The sequence below is a fragment of the Geotrypetes seraphini genome, chromosome 3 (genome assembly GCF_902459505.1).
Source record: "Geotrypetes seraphini chromosome 3, aGeoSer1.1, whole genome shotgun sequence".
In the NCBI taxonomy this organism is placed as follows: domain Eukaryota; kingdom Metazoa; phylum Chordata; class Amphibia; order Gymnophiona; family Dermophiidae; genus Geotrypetes; species Geotrypetes seraphini.
The window spans coordinates 87,453,457-87,476,001 of NC_047086.1; the positions used below are offsets into that span (position 1 = coordinate 87,453,457).

Genomic DNA, 22,545 nt, shown 5'->3' on the forward strand with positions numbered 1-22,545 from the left:
CTTATTCAATTTGGAGGAGGTCAAGCATGGATGATTTTCAAAACTAGTCCACTGGATGTGGAATGACCCCTTTCCTCCTGAATGTACATCTTCAGGTTATCAACTCTCTTCTCATATGTCTTGTGGCGCAAACCCATACCATTTTTGTTGATTTTCTCTGAACCGCTTCAAGTCTTTTTACATCTTTAGCAAGAAATGACCTCCAAAATTGAACACAATACTCCAAGTGGGGCCTCGCCAACAATTTATACAGGGGCATTAACACCTCCTTTCTTCTGCTGGTTATACCCCTCTCTGTGCAGCTTAGCATTCTTCTGGCCCTGGCCATGGTCTTTCATGAAGTACTTTGTCAAATGCCCTTTAAAAATCCAAATAGACAATATCAACCAGCTCACTTTTATCCCATATTCATTCACCCCTTTAAAGAAATGCAGTAGGTTGGTAAGGCAAGATTTCCCTTGACTAAATCCATGTTGGCTTTTTCTCATTAATGGCCTTCAGAGTTCCCAGATCTTATTACTGTAAAAATTTCTAAGGCAATCTCAAACATACAATGCATATAAGCAGCCCTAAGAATATTTCTCAGATAGAGTTCTGCAAGGAAGAGTGGGAAACATTCCATCAGCAAAAACAAAGATAAATATGCTTTGAAGCTGTTCTGCTAAAAGGGTATCCAAACAATCTCACCTACCACATTCACTGTTTTCTTATTCTGAATCTAAAAAAAACCCTGCAAATAAATAGCAATTATACCATAAAATTTGAAAATAAAATGTGTTTAATTTTATACCATATAGATTGTGTCAGATTCTGTTTGAGAATTCATTAAAACATGCTATTTGAATAGGGGTGCCTAATCTTTCACACACAATGATAACTAGCAAAAAAATATTATTTCTTTGAAAGCATCTTGGAGCCGATCCTGAAGGCCCAGTGGAAAATACTGTGCAGTTCCTCATGGGAAAGTTTCAAGTTTCAAGTTTAACCTTTATTTGATGAATCGCTTATAACAGTATCTAAGCGATGTACAATTTAAAAACCATCAGAATGAGGTAATACATTTAATTTACAAAAGTCACTTAAAAGACAGACAAAATTGGACGAACAGGAGGGGGTGGGGAGGAAGGGGAAAAGTTACAATTTTGTTATATGTTAGAGTTTGACATCAAAAGGAGAGCACATTGGGGAGTAATGGGTTAAGATGAGAAGAATATGAGAACCTAAAATGTTTTGTTTCATAAGTCAAAAGCGTCTTGAAATAAATAAGTTTTTAAAATTTTCTTAAATGCAACGAGGTCTGTTTCGTTTTTAATAAAATTTGGAAGAGAGTTCCACAGGATGGAACCACACATGCTCTCTTCTGCTTAATATTGTAGACATAATGCACAGCCTCAGCAGGAGTAATTGCAATAACACTGATGATAAGATTCAGAATGGAATGAACGCCTACCATGTTTTGAAAGAACCCATGATCTATTGGCCTTTAAAGGGAACAGATATGATGGCTGTGATTGAGGGAGAGTTTGGTGAGAGCATAGTTGTGAGTGAAGGCTCACTGTACCACAGCCCTATTCTGTGCAGTTTCCAATTGAGTTGAAAATCTAAAGGACAAGAAACGTAAAGACAAATCATCTTAACACTACATACCTTTTAAGCCAGAGTGAAGTCTGAATATTCCAATTATCAATAAACATCTTGAAGCTTGTTGAAAACTACAAAAGAAAGAAAATGCTACTATATCTGCAAGGCACAAGCCAATCAGACATACAGGGTTTTAATAAGCTGCTATTCCTGGTAAATCAACCTCACATTCTCCATTGATTGCTAAAAGCTGCAGTATGCAATAATAATCTGTTGAGATTAATCCAGTGGACAAAATGTAATAGTGTGTTAAAGTCTGGAACCACTTATGAATTTTGCATTCTTTCAACTTTCTAACCTTTTAATTTTTTTTATTGACCCAATAGATTTGTCTGTATACCACATTTTAAAGATACATTTAGTTATTAGAATCAACTTTTTATTCTAGCTTTGTTTTTTGTTAAATTTGCTATGTTAGCTGTTTATCTACATAAATTGAGTAATGTACTATGCTGGCCAAAAAAGCACGTATCCTTCATAGTCATGTAGGTGGCCTTGAAAAAGGCTGTTTTGTGTGTCAGTGGAGGTGACCAAAAGTGCTGGGATACTTTATTCTTCAATTAAAAAAATTGACACGAATGTGTTTCGGCCCTATGGCCTGCATCAGGAGTCTATGGATACAAACATAAAATATAAATCACAAACTAATAACAACAAAACATAAAACTATGTGATATAGTATAAGACACAGTTCTTCAACTGCCGGTCCGCAGGAAATTTTTGCCGGTCCACGCAGGGCCGGCAAGATTGACTGACTTCAACTTCCTGCCGGTCCGCGCAGGGCCGGCAAGATCAACATGTGAAGCGTGCGCTGGGCCGGAGAGATCTTGGGGAGCCTCCGACAATGGCTTTCTCCCCTCTCTGCAGCTCTCCTTTACTTCCCAGTGCAGCGATTCACGAAGGCAGCCTCGGGGCTTTTGCTGAGTCGCGGCTGCCTCTGATGATGCAACTTCCTCTTTCCTCAGAGGCGGCGCGACCCAACAAAGGACCCGAGACTGCCTTCCTGAATCGCTGCGCTGGGAAGTAAGAAGAGCTGCTGGGAGGGGAGAAAACCACTATCAGAGTCTGGGAAGCTGCTGGTAGGGGAAAAAGGGATAGCTGCTACTGGAGAGGGAGAAGGAGAGATGCTTCTGGGAGGGGAGGAGGGAAAGGAATCTGGGAAGCTGCTGGGCAAGGGAAAAAAGGGACAGCTGCTACTGGAGAGGGAGAAGGAGAGATGCTTCTTGGAGGGGAGGAGGGAAAGGAATCTGGGAAGCTGCTGGGCAAGGGAAAAAAGGGACAGCTACTACTGGAGAGGGGGAAGGAGAGATGCTTCTGGGAGGGGAGGAGGGAAAGGAATCTGGGAAGCTGCTGGGCAAGGAAAAAAAGGGACAGCTGCTACTGGAGAGGGAGAAGGAGAGATGCTTCTGGGAGGGGAGGAGGGAAAGGAATCTGGGAAGCTGCTGGGCAAGGAAAAAAAGGGACAGCTGCTACTGGAGAGGGAGAAGGAGAGATGCTGCTGGGAGGGGAGAGAAGAGAATTACTGCTGGACAGGAGGAGGAGGGAAGGGAGAATGAAAAAAGGAAGGAAACAGCTGGCAGAGAGATTAGAGGAGGGGAAGGGGAGACACAGGCATGAGAAAGTAGAGAGATTGATGATAGGAAGGGGTCAGCAGAAAAATAAGCAGAGAGGGACAACGATGATAGATCTGGTGTAGGAGAGATAAAAATGAAGAGAGCAGTGAAGCTGGAATGAATCATGTAAAAAGGAGAGGGGGGCACAAGCTGGATGGAAAGGGGAGAGGGGCATAGAAAGAAGACAGATACCATATGAAAGGGGGAGAGGACAGACAGTGGATGGAAGGGGCAGATGCTGAATTGAAGAGAGTGAAAAGAAGATTGAAAGCAGAAACCAGAGACGAGAAAAGGTAGAAAAAAATAATTTTATTTCTATTTTGTGATTAGAATATATCAGATTTGAAATATATATTCTGCTAGAGCTGGGGATATAACTGGGGAATGCAAAGCCCAGGCAGTGCTTCTTTAGCTTCCAGCTGGCTTAGGGCGCTCTCTGACCAGGGGGCAGTTGCCCTAGTTGCACTCCCCTAAAACTATTCCTGTCATGTGTGACTGCAGTATTCTGTTAGCATGATATTTCTGTTTAGCATTCTGTAATAATTTGGCTTGTTCAGTTTTCTTGATAGTAGAGGGGATATATGTGAAGGGGAGGAGAGACAGGGGTTTTGTTGATCCTGCTCTGAATTATTTGTATTTATAAAATGACAATTGTACAGAATATTGTTTCTTTTTATACTTTAATAAAATACATTCAATATAAAATCATAACTGAGGCTTGTGTGAATGGGATCAGATGATTTGTGGGGACCGACTCACGGAGATGGGGCGGAAACGGGGTTTTAAAATTTTAGTCCTAGTAGTTTGCCGGTCCACAAAATAATTCTTTTTTTTCTGCCGGTCCACGGGTGTAAAAAGGTTGAAGAACACTGGTATAAGACATTCAAAAATCAAAAGTGAAATATACGAATACATAAAAAGCAAAGAATATATCAAAAATACAAAACGCAAAGCAATGAGACAGTAAGAAATGTGTACATGTGGAAAACATACATTATTACTGAAATGTAAACATATTTACAGGGCTTGGAACAACATTAGAAATCTACTTCTGGAAAATGTACAATATACTCATATCTCCCTCTTATCAAGCTGCGCTGTCAAGCAGCGCAAGCTAATTCCCAAACTGCCCATTCTATTCCTATGGGCGGCTTGGCATTAGGTCATGCTGCTTGGCAGCGCAGCTTGAGAAAAGGAAGGGGGTATATTAATGTTCAATATACATAAAAGGTACCACATGAAACGCTGAATATATTATAAATAATTGTACATCTCTATTATGAATATTGTCCACAAATTCCTGGTGGTATTTACACAGTCTAATTAGTCCAAACTGTGTGGAATGAAAGTGAACCAATGGATATCATGGAAGCTTAACGTCTCATTTTTTTTTTTTTTTTTTAGAACTAATAAACTTCTGTTATTAACCACCCCACCCTCCTTTCCATTTACAAAACCATAGCGTGGTTTTTAGCACCAGCCAAGGTGGTAACAGCTCTGACGCTCATAGGAATTCTATGAACGTCAGAGCTATTACCGTTACAACCAGCGCTAAAAGCACTAGCACGGTTTTGTAAAAAGTGTGTGTGTGGGGGTGGGTGTAAGTAAAAGCATATCTCAATTCAGATAGTAAAAATGATGTCCCAACAAATAATGAGGTTGTGGAGGAAACCACCATTCAAAGATTTAAGGGCAAGCTGGATGCACATCTTCTTGAAAGCCACATTGAGGGATACTAATAACTAAGGTATTCGCCAGGGTAGGCCTGGCTGGGCCTCCACGTGTGCGGATCGCCGGACTAGATGGACCCAAGGTCTGATCCGGTGCAGGCATTTCTTATGTTCTTAAAACGAAAAATGAAAGCATGGATATGAATATGAAAAAAAGGAAGAGGAACAGTGGAGAAAAGGGGGAGGGGATGAAAGTTAAAAGGAACAAAAATCCAGAAATACAAAAAAAATAGAAGAAAATGAAGTGTGCAGTTTATGTTAAGCAAGTTGTTTGTACCTTATCAAAAAAATGCTAGAAACTAAGATATTCTTTCAAAGTATGGATTTGTAAATAAACTAAAATTAAGCATACTAACCTCTATGTTCCGAATTTTTAAATTTGAAATTAAATCCCAACATGGTGCTCCATCTTTGTCATACCCTTGGAAACCAAAACCTGCTGCATTATTAATTGCATCAGCTGTATTGAAATAAAGGACAACACATTAAAAAGGAAATTAGAACTTGCCTATAAAACAATGTGCAGAGCTAAATGTGTGATGGATTCTATACTATATATTATTATTATTATTATTTTATTTCTTATATACCGCTATACCGTGAGGTTCAAAGCGGTTTACAATGAAAATAGATTAAAAATACATTAAAATAAAATAAATAAAAATGATACTTTTTTTTTCAGTTGCTGTTCTGTCATGTTACTTTACATGAACGATCAGGCAATGGGATACAGGTTTATTACAGTTATGGTATGCACAAAGTTAGCCATTTAAAGATACTGCACTTAAGACTATCTCCTTTCCAGTTTTATACTTTTCATATTCATTCCACTTCTAGCATATCTCCTACCACCACCACCACAGGGTCTTCCTTCACTTACTATCTTAGAGAGCTTCCATGAGATCATGTTTCAGGATATCCCTAATGAATAATGTATTTCACAAAAAAAACACAAGTCCACCTAGAAATAAATGAACTCCTCATTCATCATCATAATTTGAAAAAAATAATTTTTTTTTAATGTGCTCAGACCCATAACCAAAATGCCATAGAATAGGCAAGAGTTACCATGGGACCATCATAGTCACATCAATGTCCCAACTGCCCATGCCTTGTCACACTTTTACAATACAGCTCCCCCTCCCAATTCACGGTTTCCCCACTCATGAATTCGGTTATTCACAATTTTTTTGCCCCTTCTTTTTAATGCAGAAACGCTACCCCGGACATCCCCTAGACCTTACCTGGTGGTCTAGTGGTGATGCGGGGCAGGAGCAATCTTCCTACGCTCCTGCCTTGTGCAAAGCCATCATCAAAATGGCTGCTGCGAATTCCCATTGTAGTCTCGAGACTACAACAGGAACTCACAGCAGCCATTTTGATGACGGCTCTGCACGGGGCAGGAGTGTAGGAAGATCGCTCCTGCCCCGCATCAATGCTAGACCACCAGGTAAGTTCGGGGATGCAGGAGGGAGGCGGGGGTGGGTCAGAGTCGACCCAAAAAATTATTCGCAAGTTTCCCGTGTGGGCCGGCTCTGCCCCTAACCCCCGTGAATATTGAGGGTCTGCTGTATAATGTGACTGACGGTTTCACGGCTTGCCTTGCGACCTGGACAATAACACCCTATTTCACATGCAACACACAATCTCAAGGACTCCCCCTGCCTCGAGTTTCTCTAATTTTGGCTTCTTCAGAAGGGGATGCCCACTTACTTTACACTCAATTCACTGTTCACTACTCATCATATAAGAAATGGAAGAACTGCCACTCACACTCTCATCGCATATAAGCACTTATTCTTCAGAAGCCCCTCAGTCCATTGCAAGCTTCTTTGAATAGAATTCCTTGGGAAGAAGGAGCGTTTTTGTACAGTTAATGTAGAGGCAGGTCTTGTCAGACAAATCTGATTAATTTCTTTGACTGGGTGACCAGAGAATTAGATAAAGGGAGATGGCTAGATGTGGCGTATTTAGATTTCAGCAAAACTTTTGACAGTTCCACACAGGCATCTAATAAACTGAGAATGCTCAGTTGGGCCCCAAAGTGACAGACTGGTTCGGAAACTTGTTCAGTGGAAGGTGACAGACGGTAGTGGCCAATGGAGATTGCGCTGAAGAAAGGGATGTTACCGGTGGTATGTCTCAAGGTTCGGTTATTGGGCCTGCTCTTTTTAATATTTTTGTTAACGGTATTGCTGAAGGAATGTTAGGTAAGATTTGCATCTTTGTGGATGAAACCAAAATCTGAAATAAGACACACCTGATGATGTGAATAATGCAAGGATGGACCTAAAGATTTGATGAATAGTCTGAAATTTGGCAGCTAAGATTTAATGCTAAGAAATGCAAGGTCATGCATTTGGGCTGCAAAAGCCCAAGAGGAGAAGAACTTTTGTGCATGAAAGAAGAGCGGGACTTGGATGTGATAGTATGGGATAATCTTAAGTGGTCAAACAGGTTCATAATGCGACAGCGAAAGCTAGAATGATGCTACGATGCATAGGCAGTAGAAAAAGGAGGTATTAATGCCCCTGTATAAGAACTCATTTAGAATACTGTGTACAATTCTGGAGTCCGCATTTTCAAAAAGAAAAACAGAATGACTCAGTCCAGAGGAAGACTACTAAAATGGTCGGTGGTCTTTATCATAAGGCATGTGGAGACAGACTTAAAGATCTCAATATGCATACTTTGAAGGGAAGGCGCGAGAGGGGAGATACGTAGATTACTCCTGAGCCTATTACCTTTTAACTTCGTCCTATACCCACTCATTCCAGAGTTCCTTTCAAATGAAAGATTTGTCTATTACCTTTAAACTTCATCCTATACCCACTGATTCCGGGGTTCCGTTCAAATGAAAGATTTGTCTCATGCGCATTTATGCCACGTAGGTATTTAAATGACCATCATATGTCCCCTTTCCTGCATTTCCTCCAAAATACACATATTGAGATCTTTGATTCTGTCCCCATATGCTTTATGGCGAAGACCACTGACCATTTTAGTACCCTTCCTCTGGACCGACTCCATACTGTTGATATCTTTTTGAAGGTGCTATCTCCAGAATTGTATACAATATTCTAAATGAGATCTCACCAGAGTCTTATACAGGGGCATCAATATCTCCTTTTTCCTTCTAGCTTTTGTTGTCACTTTTTCAACCTATTTGGCTACCATAAGTGTAGGGACCATCTATTAAGTGTCAAAATGTACACTGCTACATACATCATTCAGCACTATAGAAGTAATAAATAGTGGTAATCACGTCCAAGTCACACTCCTCTTTCGTACACAAAAGTTCTTCACCTCCTAAACTGTACCATTCATTCCTTTGGGTAATTTGCAGCCCATATACATGACCTTGCATTTCTTAGCATTCAGTTTTAGCTGCTAAACTTTAGACAATTCTTCAAGCTTTGGCTAGGTCTTTTCTTATGTTATTCACACCATAAGAAGTATCTACTCTATTGCAGATTTTGGTATCATCTGCAAAGAGGCAAGCCTTACCCCAGCAGCCTTTCAGCAATATTGCTTTAAAAAAATGTCAAAAAGAACAGGCCAAAGAACAGAACCTTGAGGCACACCACTGGTAACATCCCTTTCTTCAAAGACATCTCCATTGACTACTACTTTCGGTTGCCTTCCACTCAACCAGTTTCTGATCCAGTCTGTCACTTTGGGGCACATACCAAAGGCACTCAGTTTATTTATCAGACGTTGGTGTGGAACACTGTCAAAGGCTTTGCTAAAATCTAAATACACCACATCTAGCGCACTCCCTCTCCAATGCTCTGGTCATCCAGTCAAAGAAATAGATCAGATTTGTCTGACAAGACCTGCCTCTATTAAATCCATGTTGCCTCAGGTCCTGTAATCCACTGGATTCCAGAAACGTCCCTATTCTCTGTTTTAAAACTGTTTCCATTAATTTCCTTACCACAGAAGTCAGATTTACCGGCCTGAAGTTCTCTACATCTTCCTTACTTCCACTTCGCCTTTTTGTAGTTATACAACTACACTTAAAGTGGTTTATATGCAGGTACTTCAAGCATTTTCATTCTTTGTCCTGGTGGGCTCACAATCTATCAAACGTATCTGAGGCAATAGAGGATTAAGTGACTTGCCCAGGATCACAGAGAGCAGTGTGGGGTGTGAACCCACAACCTCAGGGTGCTGAGGCTATAGTTCCAACCACTACGCGCACCCCCCCCCCCTCCTTCTCCAGTCCTGTGACTCCAAGTCCCTGGAGGGACCATAGGAGGCTAAGTCCAGTCCTCCCGTCCCCCCCTTCCTCACATGACCCGCAATTCAAGGGCTTCTCTCAGCCAGCCAACCAGCACACTGGGCTGATACAGGGGTATAAAGGCCTAGGGAGTCCATATAAATCAATTTTTACTAAAATTGAAGTGTTATGAAATAAAATCAATGGCTGCTGCAGTTGCATTTTGAATCCAAAAGACTACCCAGGAGAGATAGATAAGTTTTTTAAAAACTCAGAAAAGGGTTTTTTTTTTAAGGTGGGGGACCCTGCAGGAAGCCCAGAGACCCTCAAAACATTCATTTTTGAACCCACCGCAAAGTCTCCCATAGACAGTAATAGGCTGTGCTCACAGAATTGCCTAGTGCCTGCCATGCCTACATAAATTCACACTGCTGCTGGATAAAGGAGAAGATTTCTGCCTTACGCATATAAAATCCTCCAGAGGCTTGTCTCTTCAGGCTGCATTTTAGACTGTGAGAGCCTGAAATTCTTGACTCCACTAACTTCTCATGCATCTTCAGGGAGAGGGGAGGAGGATGAAGTTGGCACCTGCTACAGCCCTCTTGACCAACATAGGGCCACTCAGCCTGCGCTCAAGTGCCTGGTAAACCAGGGGTGAGCTGAGCTCCCTGAACACACCCTAAGCTATCCTAAGTGCAGGCTGCACTGCCTCCAATGGTTACCTTATATTCTGGAACATTGCCAGCCTCGCTGCTGTAACCTCACGCAAGCGCTTTCCTGCATCTGTACGCAATTGTGAGATGGAGTGGAAAGGACAGTCGTGTACAGATGCAGGAAACACTTGCGTGAGGTTACAGCAGCGAGGCGGGCAATGTTCCAGAACGCGACCGCAGGACACTTAAGGCACAAGTTTTCCATAAAGAATCATTCTTTGTAATACGGAGGGCCTCAAAATAGTACCTGGCTGGGCCGCATGAGGCCCCCGGGCTGCGAGTTTGAGACCACTGTCTTAGTGTATTAGATTCCTTGCCAACTTTTCTTCTCTTTCTCTAGACTCTAAAGCCCAGTCCTGAGATTGTATTTCCTTAGCAGCTCTGCATTATCGTTCCTCCAAGCATCTGCATCCATGGGGATTCCTCACGGGGACGGGGGGGGGGATGGAGGGATTCCTTGCGGTATCGGGCGGGGACGGAGGGATTCCTCACGGGGACAGGTTGGATTTTGACGGGGACGGGTGGGATTTTTGTCCCCGCACAACTTTCTAAGATGCACCTGACCATAAGATGCACCCTAGATTTAGAGGAGGAAAACAAGAAAAAAAATTTCTTCATACTTAAGTTACCCTCATCACAACCTTATCAGAACAATTTTCTTCTAAGGAATCTTCTTGAGGTCTCATCCAATTAAACAGATGTACATAGTAACATAGTAGATGACGGCAGATAAAGACCCGAATGGTCCATCCAGTCTGCCCAACCTGATTCAATTTAAATTTTTTTTTTTTTTTAATTTTTCTTCTTAGCTATTTCTGGGCAAGACTCCAAAGCTTTACCCGGTACTGTGCTTGGGTTCCAACTGCCAAAATCTCTGTTAAGACTTACTCCAGCCCATCTACACCCTCCCAGCCATTGAAGCTCTCCCCTGCCCATCCTCCACCAAACGGCCATACACAGACACAGACCGTGCAAGTCTGCCCAGTAACTGGCCTAGTTCAATATTTAATATTATTTTCTGATTCTAAATCTTCTGTGTTCATCCCACGCTTCTTTGAACTCAGTCACAGTTTTACTCTCCAACACCTCTCTCGGGAGCGCATTCCAGGCATCCACCACCCTCTCCGTAAAGTAGAATTTCCTAACATTGCCCCTGAATCTACCACCCCTCAACCTCAAATTATGTCCTCTGGTTTTACCATTTTCCTTTCTCTGGAAAATATTTTGTTCTACGTTAATACCCTTCAAGTATTTGAACGTCTGAATCATATCTCCCCTGTCTCTCCTTTCCTCTAGGGTATACATATTCAGGGCTTCCAGTCTCTCCTCATACGTCTTCTGGCGCAAGCCTCCTATCATTTTCGTCGCCCTCCTCTGCACCGCCTCAAGTCTTCCTACGTCTTTCACCAGATACGGTCTCCAAAACTGAACACAGTATTCCAAGTGGGGCCTCACCAATGACCTGTACAGGGGCATCAACACCTTCTTCCTTCTACTGACTACGCCTCTCTTTATACAGCCCAGCATCCTTCTGGCAGCAGGCACTGTCTTGTCACACTGTTTTTTCGCCTTTAGATCTTCGGACACTATCACCCCAAGGTCCCTCTCCCCGTCCGTGCATATCAGCTTCTCTCCTCCCAGCATATACGGTTCCTTCCTATTATTAATCCCCAAATGCATTACTCTGCATTTCTTTGCATTGAATTTTAGTTGCCAGGCATTAGACCATTCCTCTAACTTTTGCAGATCCTTTTTCATATTTTCCACTCCCTCTTCGGTGTCTACTCTGTTACAAATCTTGGTATCATCTGCAAAAAGGCACACTTTTCCTTCTAACCCTTCAGCAATGTCACTCACATACATATTGAACAGGATTGGCCCCAGCACCGAACCCTGAGAGACTCCACTAGTCGCCTTTCCTTCCTTCGAGCGACTTCCATTAACCACCACCCTCTGGCGTCTGTCCGACAGCCAGTTTCTGACCCAGTTCACCACTTTGGGTCCTAACTTCAGCCCTTCAAGTTTGTTCAACAGCCTCCTATGAGGAACTGTATCAAAGGCTTTGCTGAAATCCAAGTAAATTACATCTAGCATATGTCCTCGATCCAGCTCTCTGGTCACCCAATCAAAAAATTCAATCAGATTCGTTTGGCACGATTTACCTTTTGTAAAGTCATGTTGCCTCGGATCCTGTAACCCATTAGATTCAAGGAAGTACACTATCCTTTCTTTCAGCAACACTTCCATTATTTTTCCAATAACTGAAGTGAGGCTCACCGGCCTGTAGTTTCCTGCTTCATCCCTGTGACCACTTTTATGAATAGGGACCACATCCGCTCTCCTCCAATCCCCAGGAATCACTCCCGTCTCCAGAGATTTGTTGAACAAGTCTTTAATAGGACTCGCCAGAACCTCTCTGAGCTCCCTTAGTATCTTGGGATGGATCCCGTCTGGTCCCATCGCTTTGTCAACCTTCAGTTTTTCAAGTTGCTCATAAACACCCTCCTCCGTGAACGGCGCAGAATCTACTCCATTTTCTCGTGTAACTTTGCCAGACAATCTCGGTCCTTCTCCAGGATTTTCTTCTGTGAACACAGAACAGAAGTATTTGTTTAGCACTTTTGCTTTCTCCTCATCACTCTCCACATATTTGTTCCCAGCATCTTTTAGCCTAGCAATTCCATTTTTTATCTTCCTCCTTTCACTAATATATCTGAAAAAAATTTTATCTCCCTTTTTTACATTTTTAGCCATTTGTTCTTCCGTCTGTGCCTTCGCCAAACGTATCTCTCTCTTGGCTTCTTTGTTTCACCCTGTAGTCCTTTCTGCTCTCCTCTTCTTGGGTTTTTTTATATTTCATGAACGCCAACTCTTTCGCCTTTATTTTCTCAGCCACTAGGTTGGAGAACCATATCGGCTTCCTTTTTCTCTTGTTTTTATTGATTTTCTTCACATAAAGGTCCGTAGCCATTTTTATCGCTCCTTTCAGCTTAGACCACTGTCTTTCCACTTCTCTTATGTCCTCCCATCCTAACAGCTCTTTCTTCAGGTACTTTCCCATTGCATTAAAGTCCATACGTTTGAAATCTAGGACTTTAAGTATCGTGCGGCCGCTCTCCACTTTAGCTGTTATATCAAACCAAACCGTTTAATGATCGCTACTACCCAGGTGAGCACCCACTCGAACATTAGAGATACTCTCTCCATTTGTGAGGACCAGATCCAATATCGCTTTTTCCCTTGTGGGTTCCGTCACCATTTGTCTGAGCAGAGCCTCTTGAAAGGCATCCACAATCTCCCTTCTTCTTTCCGATTCCACAGACGGAACATTCCAGTCCGCATCCGGCAGGTTGAAATCTCCCAACAGCAGAACCTCCTCTTTCCTTCCAAACTTTTAGATATCCACAATCAGATCCTTATCAATTTGCTGCGATTGAGTCGGAGGTCTGTAGACTACACCCACGTAGATAGAAGTTCCATCTTCTCTTTTCAGAGCAATCCATATCGCTTCTTCCTCTCAAGTTTCAAGTTTATTCGTTATTTGATTGATCGCCTATCACAATTACTAAGCGATTTACATATACAAAGAATACATAATAAAACAATAACAATAATATAGTAAAAATATAAAAATCATTTAAAAACTAGACAAATTACAACAGGAAACACTGGGATAGAGGGGAAAGAAATACAATTTATAATAGGAAAGGAGGGACCGTTAAGGGTAAAATACAAAAGGAAAGGGAAAACAAAATAATTTTTGGAAATAGTATACATAGCTGACTAAAATGAAAGGGAGTTATAAAGAGCAATTGGCATTTCAATTAAATATTGAAAGCGTCTTTAAAAAGAAAGCTCTTAAGTTGGCTTTTGAATTTATCAAGATTTTTCTCCTCCCTTAAATAAAGTGGGAGAGAATTCCATGTTTGTGGTGCATTGCATTTCGGTCGCTTGGATATTGATCTTTACATAGAGAGCTACTCCTCCACCTTTATGACCATCTCTGTCCTTCCTAAAAAGATTATATCCCGGTATGTTTGCATCCCATCCATGTGATTCACTGAACCATGTCTCTGTGATAGCAACAATATCTAGATCTGCCTCTAATATCAGGGCTTGCAGATCATGAACTTTGTTGCTTAGACTGCGAGCATTTGTGGTCATCGCTTTCCAGCTATTTTTCAGCGATAATCTCCTTTTTCATATGGATTTTTGTGTCGTTTCACTTTCCGTTGCAATACTAAGAAATGAGTTGCTGATATTGCTTATGTTGCAGCCTTTACTACTATCACATCTTTTCTTTTGCCGGGGGTGGTCTCTATAATTGTCCTTCGTACATACACCACCCCCACCTTCTAGTTTAAATGCCTAGGCACACTGAAATCTTGGTGAGCTTAACTGTGAACTTAACATTGTACAACACACGTCCCTGCATTGTATGCAGCCATCTTACTCGCGAGCTTGTGGTTTTAACAGAACATGCCATGAGGAAGGATGGAGGAAAGTAAGTTAACACTTCCTTTCTTAAAAAAGCTTTATTGTCACGAGCCCATGGCTTTAGCCCGCTTTAAACCCTTTCTCCCTTACTTAACTGAAGCGCAGCGGTCAGCAGGAGGCAACCTCAAATCAGACTGCTTGCGGCCAGCCCCGGCAGCGCCTTTCCTCTAATGCAGAGGTCTCCAAAGTCCCTCCTTGAGGGCCGAATCCAGTCGGGTTTTCAGGATTTCCCCAATGAATATGCATTCAAAGCAGTGCATACACATAGATCTCATTGGGGAAATCCTGAAAACCCGACTGGATTCGGCCCTGAAAGAGGGACTTTGGGGACCCCTGCTCTAATGCGTCAGAAGTGACGCATCAGAGGAATGGCCCTGCCAGGGTTGGCTGCGAGTAGCCTGCTTTGAGGCTACCTCCTGCTGACTGCTACGCTTTAGATCAGTAAGGGAGAAAGAGAGGGAGCCAGGGTGTTCTTGGCTCAGGACCTCCGCCTGCTTCTGCCACTAAGGGACTTGAGGGAGAGAAGGAGGGCTTTGCAGCTCAGGACTACTGCTGCAATGGTGCTTCGGGGCAGGAAGGAGGAGGGTTCCTCTCTTCCCTTCTTGGGGGCTTGAGGAAGGGAGGGGGGATCTGCAGCTCAGAATGCTGCTGCGCTTGTGCTTTGGGTCAGGAGGGAGATGGGGTTCGAAGCTCAGAACTGCCGCCACTTGTAGTTCTTCAGGGCTTGAGGGAAGGAGGGAAGTTTGCGGCTCGGGATTACTGCTGCTGATGCTTCGTGGACACTTTTTGTTTTTGCCACCAATTTTTATGCTGGTTGGGTGAGGGTCCCGGTTAACTAAAATTCTAGTTAGTGTATTGTATGGCTTTTCTTATGACTGACAATATATGCATAAACCACTGGAGGGCACTCTCTGTCTCTTGTAAAACAAATAGTTTAAAGAGATATCAAAATTAGAAATGGGAAGTATAGCCCTGATGTAGGGCCTATATGTCAAATGGTCACAGCATTACAAAGCCTTCTATCTCTAGGGTCACCAGTTCAGATCGCAACATATCTGCAAATTCTGCTGTATACATTGTTATCGACTTGCAACAAGGACACAATAAACAAAAACATTTACAAACAGAAGCCAACAAAATATGGCTCAGGGCAACAGGAAGGCACGAAAAGGAAAATGAAATTTAAACATGAAAATTCTAGGCAAATGCATAACACATCAAGTTCTCATTTTTTCCCTCAAAACAAAAATTTATATAGGAGAGTTATATAATTTAACTCAGTTTGAAAAAGCAAAGCTATAACTGTGATTCAATTACTTTCGCAGACTATGCACTTTTACCTCTTTCTATGATAAAGCTGCAAAGATATGCAAATTAAAAGAAAAATTGGCCAATCTTGATGAGTTCTAGTGAAACTTTAAATTGTAAATAAATGTTATCTTTACACCAATCCTCATTCAAATTCATACCAAAGCCATCAAAGCACCAAGAGGGCTTTAAAATATACTAAATTATCGAGATGAACATTTACAAAAATTATATTCACATGGTATCAACCCCGACAGTAATTTTTTTTCAATGTAAACTGAATAGCACCAAATTTTACTTACCTAGTGTCCAGGCAAAATAATATTTTGGTCTTGCAGCCAAGAGAGACAAGTATAAATAGACAATTCGTGTAGGCACAGATGCTGTAGTGCAGAAGCTATCATCAATGTTATATTCCACAGGTAATGTTTTTGTCGCAGTCATATAAATGGATAAAGAGAATCCACAGATGAAGAGCTTCTGTACCACTGCTGTCTGCAAGATAAAAAGACTTGGTGAGTTTCACTTTTACAATGCCCCTCATGTAACAGAGAAGAAAAATGTTATCTTACCACGGAGAGTTACTTCACAGCAAAATGTCCCTTTTTGGAAGCCAAAAATTTGCTGAATGCTGTTTTTCTCTCCTAGGGGTCCTTTTACTATGCTACAGTAATCACTAACACATGCTTGCCAAACACTCAGGTATCCTGCAGTAGTTTTAGGATCAGCACACCCTTTCCAGGTGCTAAAAATTATAGGGGTGAGAGCAGGTATGTTCTATGCTAATTGGTTGGTGCAGCTACATTGCTGCATGCTAACTGATTAGCATGTGGTTAGCACGTGAAACCTTACTGCCTAGAAAACAGGGGTCGGTAAGTGCTCACATGCTAATAGGGAACTTAACGTGTGGTCATTAATGGGAAAAGGGACCATTTTACTGCTGCACCAAAAATGGTCTCAACAAGCAGGAAAGACCCATGCTGGGGATAGTGTTGGCCACTTTTTAGTGAAACTTAAAAGGCTCCGAGTATTTTTTTGCAAATACAGATTTATGTATCAGAATTAAAAAAAAAAAGCATGGGACAAACATATAGGATCTCTAAAGAGAGAAGGAGACAGTGGACAGCGTGAAGAGGCAAACCTAATAAACCTATGGCATATGGTTATCTGCCATTATTTTCAGTGGTGCTTTTTATTTTATTTTATTTTTTTTACTACAGTGACTTAGATTTTGCACTTAATATGCCTTAACACAAGAAATTATTGCACAAGTACATGACTAATGCAGTACACCTAGGTGGGGGGCATACCTAGCATGTAACCTGCAGTTACTGCATTAAAAATGCCTATTAGCATGCAATACTTAGCTTGCAGTTAATGCATAAACATTTAGCATTTATCTAGCCATCCATCCATTCAATTTTCTATACCGTTCTCCCAAGGGAGCTCAGAACGGTTTACATGAATTTATTCAGGAATTCAAGCATTTTTCCCTGTCTGTCCTGCCGGGCTCACTAGGGCAATAGGGTCACAAGGAGCACCACGGGTTTGAAGTCACAACCTCAGGGTGCTAAGACTGTAGCTTTAAAAGCTGAAAAGAAAGACTCAAAGGATTTAAACAAAACCTTCAATCAAAATCCATTAACATTATTATAATCCATCATGTAATCTGATACCAATCCTCAGCAGAATTTAAACCATTAGGAGTTTGGAAAGTCAAAATCCAAAACATTTCTCATCAACATTGCTCATGATGATGTACGGTAACCTGCTCTAATACCCTCAATGCCAATTTAGAGAAAAGGTGTCTCGAAGAAATACAACTAAATACCTTCAATTATTCAGTGTACCACACATTGCTCCCAAAATTCATAGGCTGTTGCCAAATTGAAAAATGTATACTGGAATTATAGACTATGGAACTCAAGTGTCTGCTAGTCTTGGTGAATAACCATATTACAGACTATCATCGGTCCAATTGTCTATTTGTTAAATTTCTAACGAACTGTTCTAAAGAAATTTTTTTACGATTTTATAAGGTTTTTTTTATTTTATAAATAGCATTTTATAAAAGCACTAGTGTTTAAATCCGTTAGATTAACGGGTGCTAGATGACCGCCTCTCCTGCTTTTGAACCTGGGCAGGGGCAGAGTCAGAGTCAGGGCGGGAGGGAGTGACGGTGGGAGAGCAATTTCAAAGCCTCGGCAGCGGCAGCTCCTTGACCAATCCGCGCTTACAACGTCCCCACACTCGCGGTCTGGCTGGCTCCCCCACCAAAGCCCTTCGCAGCGGCAGCCCCTCCCACATCCGTCTCCGCATCTGTCCCCGCATCCGTCCCCTCTCCAAAGGCCGGCTCCCACGAAAATGGTACCCCTCTGTCAAAAGCCGCGGCGGCAGCCTCCCTCAAGACACATTTCAAATCTGACATATTATAATCACAAAATAGAAAATAAAATTATTTTTCTTACCTTTTGTTGTCTGGTCATTATTCATATCATGTAGGGGTCCCAGGCTATGGTTGGCTTTTGATAACTCGCTTGCCAGGGCCCCTTCTTTCTTCTTCCCTCCCTCCATCCCTGCAGCTGAAGACAGGCACCTCCCCCCAGTGGTCTGAGACAGGAGGGAGCAGTTAGGAGAGGGTCTGAGGGCAAAGAGGGGCTCAACAGCGCACAACCACCTTTCCTTCCCTCCCTCCATCAGGTGCAGTGCAGCTCCACCAATGTTAAAAGGAGCCGCGTCGAAATCGGAGCCCTGCCACTGCCGTAGCACTTTCCCCTCTGCCTTGGTCCTGCCCCTTCTCTGACATATGGGACCGCGGCAGAGGGAACGTGTTACGGTGGCGGCAGGGCTCCAATTTCAAAGCAGCTCCTTTTAACATAGGCGGAGCTGAACTGTACCTGATGGAGGAAGAGAAGGAACGGTGGGCCAAATTTCGGCAACGGCAGGAATTGTTTGGCGGGCCAAGCACTGTGAAACTTTGTTTCTTTAGGCAGCCCCGGTTGTTTACTTGGATTCAATGTCAGCATTAGGGTTCGCCGGCCGCCAGCCGTGAGAGCCAGGTGAGGAAGGCCGCCGCAGGTTCGCGGCTAGGTAGAGGGACAACAATGGCGCTTATGCTCAAGCCCCCGCCGCAGCTCCTCTCTCGATCCTGGTGCGGTTCGAGAGAGGAGTCGTGGCGGCGGCTTGAGCATAAGCGCGATTGTTGTCCCCCTACCTAGCCGCGAGGCTGCGGCGGCCTTCCTCACCCGGCTCTCATGGCTGGCGGCCGGCGAACCCTAATGCTGACATTCAATCCAAGTAAACAACCGGGGCTGCCTAAAGAAACATGGTAATCATATTCTGTCCTGAAAGCCCCCGCCGCAGCTCCTCTCTCGATCCTGCTGCAGTTCGAGAGAGGAGCCATGGCGGCAGCTTGAGCATAGTGCACAGTGAGAACCAGGGGCATGCATGCACAGTCGTGTTTCCGTGACGGATCAGGGAACACGACTTTTGAGTGCGCATGCGCGGCCTAGCATTTTATTATATTAGATTTTTATGTAAGTATTTTTATATAAGCATTTTTTTCCATCATGGCTGTTTTATGAGTCTGGATGTAGTTTGGTACTCTTCTATCTTGGACCTGGCTTTTTGCAAGATAGCAGGGATCCGATTTCAGTGACTACCATCGTTAAACTTCAGTTTTCCTGAATAAGCTCTAACCAAGTCAGGTAGAGCGAAACGGAGTTCCTCCGTTGCAATAGCAATCTTGGACAGATGGTTAAGAAGTTACACTCAAGTTAAGTAACCGACATGATCTGAATTATGGATGTATAATAACATCAGCTCTTCACGTATTTATAAAATTAAAAAATATTTATAAAATCAAAAAGAAAAATCTTATAAAATCGTAACAAAAATTTCTTTAGAAAGGTTCGCTAGAAATTTAACAAATAGACAATTGAACATAAGAACATAAGAAGTGCCTCTGCTGGGTCAGACCAGAGGTCCATCGTGCCCAGCAGTCCGCTCGCGCGGCAGCCCAACAGGTCCAGGACCTGTGTAGTAGTCTTCTATCTATACCCCTCTATCCCCTTTTCCTTCAGAAAATTGTCCAATCCCTTCTTAAACCCTAATACCATACTCTGTCCTATCACGCCCTCTGGAAGAGCATTCCAGGTGTCCACCACTCGTTGGGTGAAGAACTTCCTAGCATTGGTTCTGAATCTGTCCCCTTTTAATTTTTCCGAATGCCCTCTCGTTCTTGTAGTTTTCTAAAGTTTGAAGAATCTGTCCCTCTCTACTTTCTCTATGACCTTCATGATCTTGTAAGTCTCTATCAAATCCCTCTAATTCTCCTCTTCTCCAGGGAAAAGAGTCCCAGTTTCTCCAGTCTCTCAGTGTATGAAAGGTTCTCCATATCCTTTATCAAGTGAGCAAACTAATGGAAACTCTAATCAAATGCCAATTGGATACGATCATGAACGAGGAGAATCTACGTGATCCCCGTCAACATGGATTTACTAAGGGGAGATCCTGCCAATCCAACCTGATCGGCTTCTTTGACTGGGTGACGAGAAAGCTGGATGTTGGGGAGTCCCTGGACATCGTATACCTGGACTTCAGCAAAGCATTCGATAGCGTACCACACCGCAGGTTGCTGAGCAAAATCAGTTCTATAGGATTGGGCGACACGCTGACAAAATGGATTGGGAACTGGCTTGAGGGTAGGCTTCAGAGGGTAATGGTGAATGGCACCCCCTCCGAAACGACGGAGGTGATCAGTGGAGTGCCACAGGGCTCCGTCCTGGGCCCGATCCTGTTCAACATCTACATAAGAGACTTGGCAGAAGGTCTCCGAGGTAAAATAACATTATTCGCTGATGACGCCAAACTAAGCAATGTAGTGGCCAAGAGTACAACAGACAAAAACTCAATGCCCGACAACATGATGCACGACCTACTACTACTGGAGCGCTGGTCTAGGTCCTGGCAACTCAGCTTCAATGCCATAAAATGCAAAGTCATGCACCTGGGCAGCCATAATCCATGCAAGACTTACACCCTAAATGGCGAGATCCTAACAAGAACTAATGCAGAGCGTGACCTAGGGGTGATCGTCAGTGAGGACATGAAGGCTGCCAATCAAGTGGAGCAAGCTTCCTCCAAAGCAAGGCAAATCATAGGTTGCATACGCAGGAGTTTCGTCAGCCGTAAGCCTGAAGTCATTATGCCATTGTATAGATCCATGGTGAGACCACACCTGGAGTACTGTGTGCAATTTTGGAGGCCGCATTACCGAAAAGATGTGCTGAGACTAGAGTCGGTGCAGAGAATGGCAACCCGGATGATCGCTGGGCTCAAGGATCTCCCTTACGAGGAAAGGCTGGATAAGTTACAGCTCTACTCACTCGAGGAACGCAGAGAGAGGGGAGACATGATAGAGACGTTCAAGTATCTCACGGGTCGCATCGAAGTGGAAGAAGATATCTTCCTTCTCATGGGTCCCACGGCAACCAGGGGGCACCCGTGGAAAATCAGGGGAGGGAAACTGCACAGTGACACCAGGAAATTCTTTTTCACTGAGAGAGTGGTTGACCGCTGGAATAATCTTCCACTTCAGGTCACTGAGGCCAGCAGCGTGCCTGATTTTAAGGCCAAATGGGATAGATACGTGGGATCTATTCACTGAGTTAGGTGGGGAAGGGTCATTGCGGTGGGCAGACTGGATGGGCCGTGGCCCTTATCTGCCGTCTATTTCTATGTTTCTATGTTTCTATGTAAGCGTGTCACTCTCCTCTGAACCCTCTCAAGTATCGCCATATCCTTCTTAAGGTACGGCGACCAGTATTGGACGCAGTACTCCAGATGCAGACGTACCATCGCCCGATACAACGGCAGGATAACTTCTTTCATTCTGGTTGTAATACCCTTCTTGATTATACCTAGCATTCTATTCACTCTCTTAGCGGCCGCTGTGCACTGTGCCGTCGGCTTCATTATTTTGTCCACAATTACCCCCAAGTCCCTTTCTTGGGTACTCTCACTCAATAACATCCCTCCCATTGTATATCTGTACCTCGGGTTTCTGCTTCCTACATGCAATACTTTACATTTCTCTACATTGAACTTCATCTGCCATCTCGTCACCCACTCCCCTAGTTTGTTCAGGTCCCTTTGTAATTCTTCGCAGTCCTCTTTAGTCCGAGCACCACTAAATAGTTTGGTGTCTGCAAATTTTATTATTTCGCACTTCGTCCCTGTTTCTATATCATTTATAAATATATTGAATAGCAGCGGTCCGAGCACCGACCCCTGCGGAACACCACTTGTGACCCTCCTCCAGTCCGAGTAGTGGCCCTTTACTCCTATCCTCTGCTTCCTACCCGCCAACCAATTCCTGATCCATCTATGTACGTCTCCTTTCTCCCTATAGTTCTTCAGTTTCCGAAGTAGGCGTTCATGGGGTACCTTGTCAAAGGCTTTTTGGAAATCTAAATATACGATGTCTATGGGGTCCCCTTTGTCCATCCGTTTGTTAATTCCTTCGAAGAAGTGCAGTGTTCGTTAGGCACGATCTCCCCTTGCAGAAGCCGTGTTGGCTTGTTTTTAGAAGTTTATTTCTTTCAAAATGCTCATCGATGCTGTCTTTTTTCAGCAAGTCCACCATTTTTCCCGGAACCGAGGTCAGACTCACTGGTCTGTAGTTCTCTGGGTCACCTCTTGATCCCTTTTTAAAGATGGGTGTAACATTGGCTATTTTCCAATCCTCTGGGATCACTCCTGTTTTCAGGGATAGATTGCAAACTTGCTGCAGTAGTTCCGCTATTTCCTCCTTTAGTTCT

The 22,545-nt window shown here is 43.1% G+C and overlaps 1 protein-coding gene across 5 annotated transcripts in view; it reads right to left on the minus strand.

Moving 5' to 3' along the window:
• MBOAT2 (membrane bound O-acyltransferase domain containing 2) overlaps positions 1 to 22,545 on the minus strand; it is a 216,274-nt gene that overhangs the window by 30,124 nt on the left and 163,605 nt on the right. For all 5 annotated transcript variants that reach the window (XM_033936895.1, XM_033936897.1, XM_033936896.1 and 2 more), the window contains 3 exons: positions 16,027 to 16,219; positions 5,341 to 5,444; positions 1,648 to 1,712 (listed from right to left, as the gene is read on the minus strand). In XM_033936895.1, coding sequence (XP_033792786.1) covers positions 1,648 to 1,712; positions 5,341 to 5,444; positions 16,027 to 16,219 — 362 coding nt within the window. The remainder of the gene's footprint in view (positions 1 to 1,647; positions 1,713 to 5,340; positions 5,445 to 16,026; positions 16,220 to 22,545) is intronic.